At 52.8% G+C, this 12,174-nt stretch overlaps 1 protein-coding gene across 2 annotated transcripts in view; it reads left to right on the top strand.

Annotated features, from left to right (window-relative positions):
• Positions 1 to 9,274: 9,274 nt before the first annotated feature.
• The window catches only part of XPO6 (exportin 6), a 71,783-nt gene continuing 68,883 nt past the window's right edge, over positions 9,275 to 12,174 (top strand). The window contains exon 1 of one of the 2 annotated variants that reach the window (XM_075899073.1): positions 9,275 to 9,766. In XM_075899073.1, the coding sequence (XP_075755188.1) occupies positions 9,764 to 9,766 (3 nt within the window). In that variant the 5' untranslated portion in view covers positions 9,275 to 9,763. The remainder of the gene's footprint in view (positions 9,767 to 12,174) is intronic. The other variant, XM_075899074.1, reaches the window with a different exon arrangement.

Raw genomic sequence — 12,174 nt, 5'->3', positions numbered from 1 at the left:
GGGCCTGGGAAAGAGCCATGTTTCCTGGCCCAAAGGATCAGGACTCCAATCAGGATCACACATGGATTGGTTACGTGCACACTACCCCTGATTTGTTGTGAGGTGCAAGAGGGAGAGCGGGGAGAAAGGTGGGGGGTGTGGCACTTGCCTGGGGCGCCCAGGCGGGGGTAGGGTTACCTGATAGTCTCCAAAAAAATACCAAACACACGGGCTAAAAATTTGTCAAGCAAAAAAAAAAAAACCACCCACACCAAACACATACCCTATGTTTAATACTTAACTTTAGTATAAACAATCCACAGTCTACATCCTACATCAGACATTTTGCATTAGATTGGGCAGGTTTTATCAATTTCTTATTTTTCAAAAACTCTTCTTAGACTTCCAGACAAGTAAAAGGTATATTAAAAAAACCACAACGGGACAGGGCTTCTCCTCCCCAAGGCATCACTGCTTCTCAGACGCAATCAGCTGAGGGCTCCCACCGCGGATCGCGCCCCGCCTCCCAGCCTGGGACTCCCTCTGGTTGTGTGCAGAAGCTGGGCAGCGGTGGGGGCGGGGGAGCATGGCTGGGAGGCGGGGCCGCGATCGGCGCTGGGAACCTGTGGCTGAGTGCAGAAGCCGGGCGTGGGGAGTGGCTGGGAGTCCCAAAACCAGACTGTCCGGCAGAATACTGGACACCTGGCAACCCTAGGCGGGAGCTCCAGGGGGTCTCTGCGAGCTGCTGCCTGCAGGGACGTGTCGGCAGGGGCGTGGAGCCAGCAGCAGGAAGGCACTCTAGCCATGCTGCACTGCCAGTGGTGGCGGCAGGGACCTCGGTGGCAGGAGGGAGCATGTGGGTCGGCAGGTAGGCCAGGGGATGCAGCAAGGGGGAATGAGAAAGGGCAGCAGGCCGGGCCAGGGGAGAGACCCAGCCCCAAACTTTGGAAGCCAGGCTCCCAGGCCAGAAATATTCCTACTGCCCGGGCACCATGGGTCCATGTAACACGCTGCCTGTGCTGGCGGGTGACCTGGGAGGTGCAATGCGAAAGCAGTGGCAGTATTTACCTGGGCAAATACCACGCCGGCAGCTTTTCATAAGGAAGCAAGAGGCAATCTGGTACCACAATGAGTGCGGGGAGGGGAGGGGAGAGAAGGGTGCAGAAATCGGTCTGGAATTTGTTCTTGTTGCTAGAAACAGGCCCAATCAGCCCTGACCGTACGTCAACATGTTGTGTGACACGAACTTTCTATCAGACACAAAACTGCTGTGACCTGCGTGTTTGGGGGCGTCTACACTGCAGGAAAACGGCCATTTTTCCGGAAAAACAATACAGGCGTCCACACTACCATTGAGTTTTTTCGACCGAAAGTCGAAAGAACAGAGAGGTTTTTCTGACAGTGATAAACCTCATTCTACAAGGAAGAAGCCTTCTTTCAAAAAAGCGTTTTCAGAAGAAGGCGTGGGTGGACGCAGAAGAGGGGGTTCTTTCGAAAGAAGAGGCCTCCAGGGAATAACACGGTGCCCTGATGGCCACTTTGTCCAGACTAATCAGAACTGAAATGCGAGATAGCGTCCGATCAACGTGGACGCTATCTTTCGAAAAAGCACATTGCTTTTTCGTTGCATGTTTGCTGTGTGGACACTCTCTTTCTAAATAAGCTTTTCTGGAAGATCTGTTCTGGAAAAGCTTCTTCTGAAAGAAGCTTGCAGTCTAAACGTAGCCTCTGTAGCACCCTTTTTTCTCCTCCTGCAGGCGTCTCCCCTTTTGTGTCTCAGATGGGACTCTACTCTGGAAAAGCTTCTTCTGAAAGAAGCCTCTGTAGCACCCTTTTTTCTCCTCCTGCAGGCGTCTCCCCTTTTGTGTCTCAGATGGGACTCTACTCTTCAGTCTTTTCCAGTGCCCGTTTTTGCAAGCAAACTTTTCTGTATTGTCTCCCTGGCTTTTTTACAGAACCTGTTTGAACATAATTCTTTGCTACACAAGATCTCTTTTGTTTGGGATTTCTTCCACCTCAAGGTTCCTCGTCCGGCATTTCCTCTCTCTGCATTAGTCTCCCTCTTCCATCACGTTCTCTCTCCTCTGTCCCTCCCCCAGAATTAGCTAGGCTGTCCTCTATACCGCCCTCCAGATGCAAGGGTGGAGGCTGTTTGAGACCATGATGAGGCAACTGTGTGAATTTACAGGCCTCACCCTTCAAATACTGGTGAGTCAACAGATCTGAAGAATTGCCATGGTCCTGCCTAAATTCTCCATGCCTTGTCAACTAGCTACTCTATATTCTCTTTTGTTCCAGTGTGTGTAGGGATGCTCTGCTCTCTCCGAGAAGTGCCTACCTTTCAGGGGTGGACACGAAGGAATTCCTGTAATTAAACACTTTGTTACTGGCTTTGGGATCTTTCTGGACAAGAGACACTATGTAGGTGTCTAGTATTGCTGTTCCCTCTGGTGGCTGTTCTCTTCCCCTGTAGCCTCATTATTCTGTAGATTCCACCTCTGCTTTCTCGGACTGGGCTGTTTTCCTTTGTCTAGTTTGTGTCAGTGTAAGCAGCTCGGCAGAAGCACTATCTCTCCCTCTCCAAACCAGCAGTGTCAACAAGCCCTTCCCTTTCCCTTTGCCTTGGCCTTTGAAGGACTCTCTTTGCGTAATGAGTGGCTCGGAGAAATGTACTAAGGAGGTGGTGGAAAAGGAAACACCATCAAAACCTCAGGAGTAACTAATGAATCCGGGCTGGCATCCCGCTGATGCAGCTATTCAAGTGAAAGGACAAGAGCAAAGAGAAACCCCCTCACAGGCAGACACACGGCCCAGAAACCAGATGGTACCTGATCGACAGGAGTCAGAAAGTAGGTCAGACAGCACGGAGTTCATTACAGAAGCAAGCCAGGCCTTTTGGGCACCTTGCTAGCTACCGCAGGCTCTGGGGAGCCAGGTTGTGCGGCATGGGGCTGCGCCTAGCCGGACATGCAGTGACAGCAGGAATCAATATCACCGTCCATGCCTCCGTATGCCCCCCTCCATTCGCGCTCTGGCATGGCTTACTGCTTGGACCGCAGCTCGCCCCTAGGGAAGCTGAGATGGTTCAGGGGGTTGGTAATGGGCCCCGGGGAGGGATCCACAAGCAGACTTCGCATTGCCACACTCAGTGGCATGAAGCCCTAATGTTTAGGTGCCTAGAAAATCCCAACCCCCATAGCCCACACTGCGGCCCAGCCCCTCTCCCGGTGGCAGGTTAAACCACTGACCCGCAGAAAGAGAAAGGGCAGGAGAGTAAGAAAGGCAGGGGAGGCAGGGAGACGGACGCGGAGTCCTGTGCATGCTGGGAGAGGGGAACGTGGGGCACACCACCCCTGAAATAAGGAAGGGGGGGTTGCAGGAAATCCCGGAGCTAGGGGGATAGGAGGGTGGCTCCTGTGGGAGAAATGAGGGATGCCAGAAGCCCCCACAATACACAGTGAGCTTTGCCCCCAGGCACTATGAACTGTGCAACCCGCCCCGCCCAGTCCATAGCCGCAGCAGCTGCATGTAGGCTAGGGCTGGGCCCCCATTATGGTGACCTGACGTCCTAATGGTATGGGGGCAGTCCTGCTGTTCGGGGCTTTGTTTTATAGGGCGCCTATCACCCCAGAACCCTGGCTCTGTTTCTTACACTTGCTAGCTGGTCCCCCAACCCTCTGCTGGTCCAATGCTAGAGCCTTCCCCATTGCAAAAATCACAAGTCTGCAAAGCACCAGCTAGATGGAGAGAGAGAGCAGGGTGGAGGCAGAGCAGGGGCGAGAAGGGGCAAGGTTGGGGCAAGGCCCCTTAGGGACGGGCCTGTCCCCACCTCCTTTGCTGCTACTTCAGCCCCTCTAGTGGAGCTTGGCAGGGGGAAGCTGGTGCAGCTCGTTTGCATGTGACAGTTGCCACAAGTCATGCCAGCGTTCCCTGTGAGCTGGGCACTTACGCAGTCGCTCGGGAGAGATTCCTATGCCACCCCACTCACTAGCAGAGCGCCTGCAGTTAGGTTTTGTTTCTACTGGTGGTGCACATTTGCACATGCCTCCGTGCACGTACAATTATTCTGCACATAGATGGAAACAATTAGAGGGAACACTGGTCATGACCCCTGCCCAGGTCCCTTGCTTCTGTTGCAAGGGTGAGCAGACATGGTTAATTACCTTCTGTTGCTACAGTTCTAGTGATGGGTAATATATTTACAGTGTGTGGGCAAAACTAAAAAAGGGTCAGTGATTATCAGTAGGTTATTTACCTTATAATAATTCATAAGACAATGGGAAGCAAACACTCTGGGTGTGTCTACACTGCACCCATAGCTTGGAATAAGCTACACAGTTTGAGCTACGCAAATCGCGTAGCTTATTTCGAGTCTACACAGCGCCAAATTTTGAAATAACCTGCTATTCTGAAACATCCCTCGCGCTTCTTGAAACGAGGTTTACAGGGACGTCAGAACAGCGAGCCTGTGATATTTCGAAATAACGGGCTTGCTGTGAAGATGCAGAACAGCTATTCTGGGATACCAAAAATATCCCGAAATCGTGTCTCTGTGACCATAAAACCTTTTCCTACCTTCCCTGCCATTTGCCTGAGAGAAGAAAGGGTTTGGACTCTAAAGCTGACAGGCAGAGTAAACACTGAGGTTCTGTGCTTGATTTTTAACTTTGTGATCTATGAAGGGCTGAACCGATTCTTTTCTCCATCTGTGCTTTACAGGGTGGATATGGCATGTGGTTGAACACTGTGGATGACTGCTCAGCCGCCATCACAGATCCCAAGGAAGAAGTCTGAGGGGGGAGTGATTTTTATTGAGACTTGTCAAATTTGTTCATGCCCGTTTAGCACCAATGATTAAGGAACGTTTAGGGGGAAAATCTCTCTCGACAGAGTTAATTCTTCTCTCCTTCCACTGAGGACAAACAGGGCTCTAAGCCCACTTCTCTTTGCGCTCCAGCAAAATCAAGGAAGATCTGGTCTTGAAACTGGTGATATCAAAAGGAAAATAAAGAAACCCCGCAAATCTTTCAGGCTTTCTTCGTGTGCCATAAAAACAGACACAGTCTCTTTTTTCTCCTTTGTAGGTCATGTTTAATAGCCAGCTGATGTCAGTCTCTTCGGCTGGGTCTCCCTGACCTTCATTCTGCCTTTAACACATGGAGTCATTTAGATTCTGTGCAAGGGAGCCGCGTTTTATCTTGTTTCATGGCACTAAAATCAAAATCCTCGATAAGCCCAGAGCCAAAACAATGGGGTTTCCATGGCTCCACATACTGACAAGCTGAGTGCTGGGAAAAGCAGATTTGTACTGGGAAGCCCAAGTGTTTTCTGTGGACTGAAATACACAACCTGGAGCCCTTGTAAACAAACAACGCATGGGAATAACAAACTGTGATCACAAGATTCGTCCTTTAATGGTCGCCATGGTAACCTGCTCATCTGAAAATGCTCTTATGATATCTTGATTTAACGACCATTGAAATAAATGGCAGCTTGCGGCAAGGCAGACCATGAAATACTCTTGTAAACATAGTTCACAGCTCACTTCAGCGTGGCCCTTAATGGATCCCACTAGAGGATTGTATATTGTGCCATGCAATACGCAGATCAGTTCTTTGGCAGATGAGGAGCACTGCTGAAGGACTTATTTGATAGGTTAATCAGAGCCTGGCTGCAGGGCGAGTGCATCTCTTTGCTGTGCCCCGGTTGATTCTGGGGAGAACATCGGGTTTCTTTGCTCTCTCTGTTGTTGCTTACAGGCCCAAAGATTCCTTCCACACCAGGGACCCAATCGTGTGTTTTGAACCAGCTGGAGACGTACTTCCTGCTTACATGGCTTCAAAACACCGGCTCAGACCTAAGTTTCAAAAGCTGGCCAAATTGTGCAAACTGAACTCATGTGAGTGGCCACAGGAAATGTCTGCCTGCTGAGGGAACAAGGTGCAAACTCTAACCGTGGCGTGAGTTTGCTTGCCTGTTCCTGTGTTTTCTTTCTCTTTCGGGTTATTTCTGTTACTGGGTCCATGGGGATTGTGTGTCTGGGGACCGTCTGAGCCTTTTTCCCTGGATCATCCTCGGTCATCTTTGATCAGCCTCAGCCAGCCTTCTGGTCACCTTCTCTCTGTGGATTAACAAGAGGGCAGGCCTGCCCTAGAAGAGAAGGCCTTAAAAGCAAGAGGCTACACCAGGGGTGGGGAACCCAAGCTCTGGGGGGTGGATACAACCCCGAGTTTGCATGGACCCAGACTTGGGGCTCTCCCCAGCACTGGGGAGCCCACACTGGTGAGGGGAGGGTTTTTTTTTTCTTTCTCACTTAGGTGCAGCCCCTGACTGATTTCTCTGTGGGTCAGTGGCCCCAACCCAAAAAAGGTTCCCCACCCCTGGGCCAAACGACCCGGGGAGTTTGAGACTATGGTTAGGAAGGGTTGCCTGTGCCAACGCTGTTCCTAAGTACACCTGTATCCAGAGCTGGCCCATCCAAAGGATGGCTTAGGGAATCCTCCCCGGGTTTAGGGGTCTCTGTGGGGCTTAGGGCAACCGAGGGAATTACTGGGGGCAGGGCTAGTGTCGGCAGCAAAGGTCGGTTGCAGGAGCCACAGGAAGTAGAGCGACCCACCCCCGGCCTGCTCCACTCGGCCACCTTCCAGCTGGGTGGCTCTGCTTCACCTCTGCAGCGGGAAGTGAGCACCCTGGCCCACTCCTCTCCCCAGAGCAACATGACTGGCAGCCGGACTCAGGGGAGCACCTCAGGCTGGGGCCAAGTTGCTCCACTTCCTGCCGCCGCGGCGAGTGGGGGGAAACCCCTGCTGCCAGCACCGCCCCCCCAAGTACTCCTTAAGTCATGTCACTCAGTGGAGGGAGCTTGGGGAAGTTGGTGGAATGGAGTGGAGCAGGGATGGGAAGAGATGGGGTGCAGCAGAGCACAGCCAGAGCTTGGGGGAAGAGGTGGAGTGGGGCTGGGGCAGAGCAGGGGTGGGAAAAGATGGGGCTGGGTAGGGGTTGGGAGGAGAGGGGTTGTCCCTATCCCCCCCTCCCACTCCCTTAAGAATGGTGCTGCCTGTATCCAGACAGACTGCCTGGCCATGGACGCATCTCTCTCCCCAAAACCTGGTGTGGATTTGCAGAGACTGTGGCCTGCATTTCCAACTCACAGAAAACCAGATAGTGGAGCAAATAATTAAGGAATCAATTTGCAAACCTCTAGCCCAGTGGTCACCAACCAGTAGATCGGGATCTCCTGATAGATCTTGGAGCCTCTGACAGGGGATCTGGACTGGCTTGGCCGGGATGCTCTCAAGTGCTGGCATCTCAGCTGCCCTTGTCCAGGGGCATTGCTGAACATACCAGCCACTTTTGAGAGCCTGCCTAAGCCTTACTGAGCCATCCCTCAGGGGCCACATGAGGTAAGCAGTGCCCAGCTGGAATACGCATCTTGAACCTCTGCCCCAGCCTTGAATCCTCTCCTGCACCAAAACTCTCATTAACAAACGAGTAAAATACAACCTAGATGGAGCTACTATAGGGCGGATACATAACTGGCTGGATAACCGTTTCCAGAGAGTAGTTATCAATGGTTCGCAGTCATGTGGGAAGAGCATAACAAGTGGGGTTCGGTTCTGTTCAATTAATGATTTAGATAATGGCATGTGAGTGCACTTATAAAGTTTGTGGGCGATACCAAGCTAGGAGGGGTTGCAAGTGCTTTGAAGGAAAGGATTATAATTCAAAATGATCTGTACAAACTGGAGAAATGGGCTGAGGTAAATCAGATGAAATGTAACGAGGACAAATGCAAAGTGCTCCACTTAGGAAGGAACAATCGGTTTCACACATACAAATAATAACTAGGAAATAACTGCTAAGGAGTACTGAGGAAAGAACTATAGAGGCCATTATGGACTACAGGTGTAACACTATTGCAAAGGAAACAAACTTCATTCTAGGAGGATTAGCAGGTGTGTTGTGAGCAAGACAGGAGTAATTCTTCTGCTCTGCTCAGGCCTCAGCTGGAGTATTGTGTCCAGTTCTGGGCATCACATTTCAGGAAAGACGTGGAGAAATTGGAGAAGGTCCAGAGAAAAGCAACAAAAATGATTTAAGGTCTAGCAAACATCACCCGTGAGGGAAGGTTGAAAGAACTGGGTTTGTTTAGTTTGGAAAAGAGACAGCACGCTATAACAACGTACAGATTCTTCTATTATTGTAAATGTTTCCTCTGTAGTGCTTTGACCTTAAGAATAAATGTGCTTGCTTAGAAAGAGCCATGTGGTAACTTGTAACTGCGGTCATTTACAAAGTGAGGGAGAAATGATGCAGTCCTGTTTCCTCTGGCTAGCTGTGGACAGGGAACTGTGCAGCCTGGAAAACCCCTGCTGGGGAGGGAGAGAGAAACATGGCTCACCCTTCAGAGAAGTGGCCCCCTGAGCAGGCAGCAGGCCGGCCAGAGGGGGGATACAGGTGCAGTTTCCCTGAGTTGTGGCAGGGAAGCGCTTTGCCTAGCAACATACTAGCCATGCAACACATCACTAGCTAAGCAACACTAGCCATGCAACACAACACAACACTAGCCATGCAAGACAACACAACACAACGCAACGCTAGCCATGCAACACAACACTAGCCATGCAACACAACATAACACAGCGCAACGCTAGCCATGCAACACAACACAACACAACGCAACGCTAGCCATGCAACACAACACAACACAACACAACGCAACGCTAGCCATGCAACACAACATAACACAACGCAACGCTAGCCATGCAACACAACATAACACAACGCAACGCTAGCCATGCAACACAACACTAGCCATGCAACACAACATAACACAACGCAACACTAGCCATGCAACACAACACAACACAACGCTAGCCATGCAACACAACATAACACAACGCAACGCTAGCCATGCTCTGCGGCAGGCGCCGCACGGCCCTGCGCTCCGCTCTGCTCCGGTTGCAAAGGCGGGTGTTCAGGGCAGCAGTCAGGCCTGGTGGCAGCGAGTTCCGCGGGTGGCTGCAGCCACAAAGGGGCCCTTGTGGGGGAGGGGCCGCGACCCCCCTTCAGAGGCGGGGGGAGGGGCAGGAGAGGGACACGCCTCCCTCCGCGGGGCGGGGTGGAGCCCTGGCGCCCCGCCCATGCGCAGTGCAAGGCCGCCGCTGCCCTTTACCAACACGGCGGCCGAGGAGCAGCGCATGCGCACTGCCTTACGCCCCGGCCGAGTTCGGATTGGTCCGGCCGCCGGCAGCCTCGTTGTGGGTCTGTAGGTCGCTTCCGGCGGGGAGGGGCGCAGCCAGCCCTCCCCCTCCCCCCCTCACTGAGGCGGACAGGAAGCGGCGAGAGGGATGCGCCTGGGGCCGCAGCGGCGTTGACGGGCGCAGCAGAGGGAGCGCGAGGGCCCCGCCTACAGCCCCCCCAGCCCCCGCCGCCCCCGAGGGGACAGCCCCCCCGCCCCGAGACCCTCCCCGGGGAGGGGCCGCCCCCACTTCCTCACGCGGCCTCCGGGAGCCCCCCCGCGCGCGGCCCCGGGCTCCTGAGCCCCCGGGGGGCGCGGGGCTTCCCGCCCCCACCCTGAGGGGCCTCGGCTCGTTCTGACCCCCGGCCGGCCCCGCGGAGAGGCCATGGCCCGGCTGGCTCTGGGGCCCGCGGGCCGGGGAGTGGCGGTGGCGGGCGTTGCTCGCGGCTGTGGGGGGAGGCCGGCCCCGCTGCCTCTGGCCATGGCGTGAGCCGGGTGGCCCCTGCCGAGGGACGCCGTCGCCTGCCCCGCTCCCGAGTCGCCATGGTAAGGGGGCATTGCGGGCCGTCGCGAGCCTCGTGCGGGGCGGGGGTGGCGCGCCCTGCTTGGAGACTTGGGGGGGGGGGGCTGTGCCTCGTGGGCTGCTGTGGCTGGATTCCAGCGAAGCAAGGGACAATGTATCTGTATGGGGACGTGCAGTCGCCTGTGCCTGGGATCAGCTGCCACTGGCATGCCTGTGTTTCACAGGGGGGAGTCTGCAGGCCGCTGGCATGCCTGTGTTTCACAGGGGGGAGTCTGCAGGCCGCTGGCATGCCTGTGTTTCACAGGGGGGAGTCTGCAGGCCGCTGGCATGCCTGTGTTTCACAGGGGGGAGTATGCAGGCCGCTGGCATGCCTGTGTTTCACAGGGGGGAGTCTGCAGGCCGCTGGCATGCCTGTGTTTCACAGGGGGGAGTCTGCAGGCCGCTGGCATGCCTGTGTTTCACAGGGGGGAGTCTGCAGGCCGCTGGCATGCCTGTGTTTCACAGGGGGGAGTCTGCAGGCCGCTGGCATGCCTGTGTTTCACAGGGGGGAGTCTGCAGGCCGCTGGCATGCCTGTGTTTCACAGGGGGGAGTCTGCAGGCCGCTGGCATGCCTGTGTTTCACAGGGGGGAGTCTGCAGGCCGCTGTCAACATGGCTGTTCTTGAGACAGAGAAGTGGTGTGTTTCAGCTGTGCTCTGTTAAAGCTGGAGCATGGAAATAGGGCACGACCGGAGTAGTGACCTGTAACAAAGGACCTGGTAAGGAGTGAGCGCTATAGGAATGCCCCTTTTCTGATTGACCGACTGATGCTAACATCAGGCCGTTCTTACGGCAGGATGTCATGTACTCTTTCTCCACGTGTAGCACGTATCTGCTGGGTTTCATGCTTTGTTCCTCTCTAGTCATACCTAGACCACCTCTCGGCCTTTTTACCATTGTGGGTCATCTCTGAGGACGTTGCTTGGGCCATAGCTGTGTGCTGATTAGGTCATGTAGTAGACTGGGTTGGGGAGCCTCAGGTCTGGGAGCCGGATGCAGCCCTCAGCTTGTATGGATCCAGCCCCCAAGACTCAGCCCCTCCAGCAGTAGGGAGCCCACATTGGTGCTCCAGCCCCCCACTGACCCACCGTGGGACTGGAGCACACAAAATCTGGGCTCTGGTGTGTGAGGGAAATGTGAGGAGTGTCTTTCTTCTTCCTAGTTGGGAGCCACAGTGAGGGGTGGTTTTTTGTTGTTGTTGCTTCTCACTTGTGTGCGGCCCCTGAATGATTTTTCTTAGGGTTAGTAGTTCCCCGCCCATGTGATAGACTTAGGATGACTACCAGTGAGCCCACTTGGCTTTTGGCTAAGGACGTAGGAGACTTAGGCCAGTTGTTCTAAACCTGTGGCCAGCAAGCCACTTGCAACCCAATCAGCACCCCCTCCAAAGAGTGCAGTGTTGCACTTGGTTTGGGGATGCCACAGATTAACTCATGCAGTAGAGGCTCACACATTGAGCTTCAGAGGTCCCAGGTTTGATCCTGGCCCCACACATTCACCTGCTAAAGTATTAAAAATGCATTCTAAAAATAAGCTAAACCAAAAGGTCTAATTTCCACACTCGGGTTCACTTTAGTAGATTCCACCGAGCTTTGGGTTCCATGCTGGGCTTAGTACCAGACATGCAGATCCTGCTGCAGAATAGGACCTAAAGTTGTAACTTTTCTTGTACGCAGTTGCTTATAGATACTTAACATGCAGTTTTTACTTTCGAAAGGACTGTATAAGAGCAGATTCTTCTTACTCAGCAAATTTTGTTTGTTCAGAACTGTACTACATTCCTTAGTGAAAACAGTAAGCTTGCATTATCCGTTACTTAAGTTAGTTGTTGGTTGTCTAATGCTATGGAAGTGTAATCAGGATTTTTTCCTTCCTGTACATCATAACATAATAGAAATATTAACCAAGTTCTAGGTATTGGACTGTCATTGTTTGAGACTTTGCTTTGCACCTCTGTTATCCCTGTAGTAGCATTTGATGGTTGACTCCAGTTCATCTGATGAAGAGGGTTTTACCAACAAAAGCGCATGATTCTCTTTATTTTTATTAGTCTGTAAGGTGCCACAGGACTTCTCATTGTTAGTCTATCTGCAAAAACACAGCTATCCATCTGAGTGTCTCCCCCTCTCCCCCATGCCAAATAAAGAAAACAGCTTGACTTTAAGACCACAGTGAGTTTGAGGCTGGCTGTTAGGAGTAAAAATATTCTGTTCCAAGTTCTTACGCTGTCTTTATCACTGTGCTGTAAGGATGCAACGTTTAACTGGTTAACCGATAAGCATTAACAACAGGTTATCGGTTAACCTTGTATGTTAACATCCAGGCTGCTGCCAACAAAGCCTTAGTCATGTAACTGATTGAATTTCTCAATAAATTACATGGTTACTGTTTTT

The sequence above is a fragment of the Pelodiscus sinensis genome, chromosome 16 (genome assembly GCF_049634645.1).
Source record: "Pelodiscus sinensis isolate JC-2024 chromosome 16, ASM4963464v1, whole genome shotgun sequence".
NCBI classification, from domain to species: Eukaryota; Metazoa; Chordata; order Testudines; family Trionychidae; genus Pelodiscus; species Pelodiscus sinensis.
Note: the sequence above shows the minus strand (reverse complement) of the source record. Positions and strands in the feature narration are given on the sequence as shown.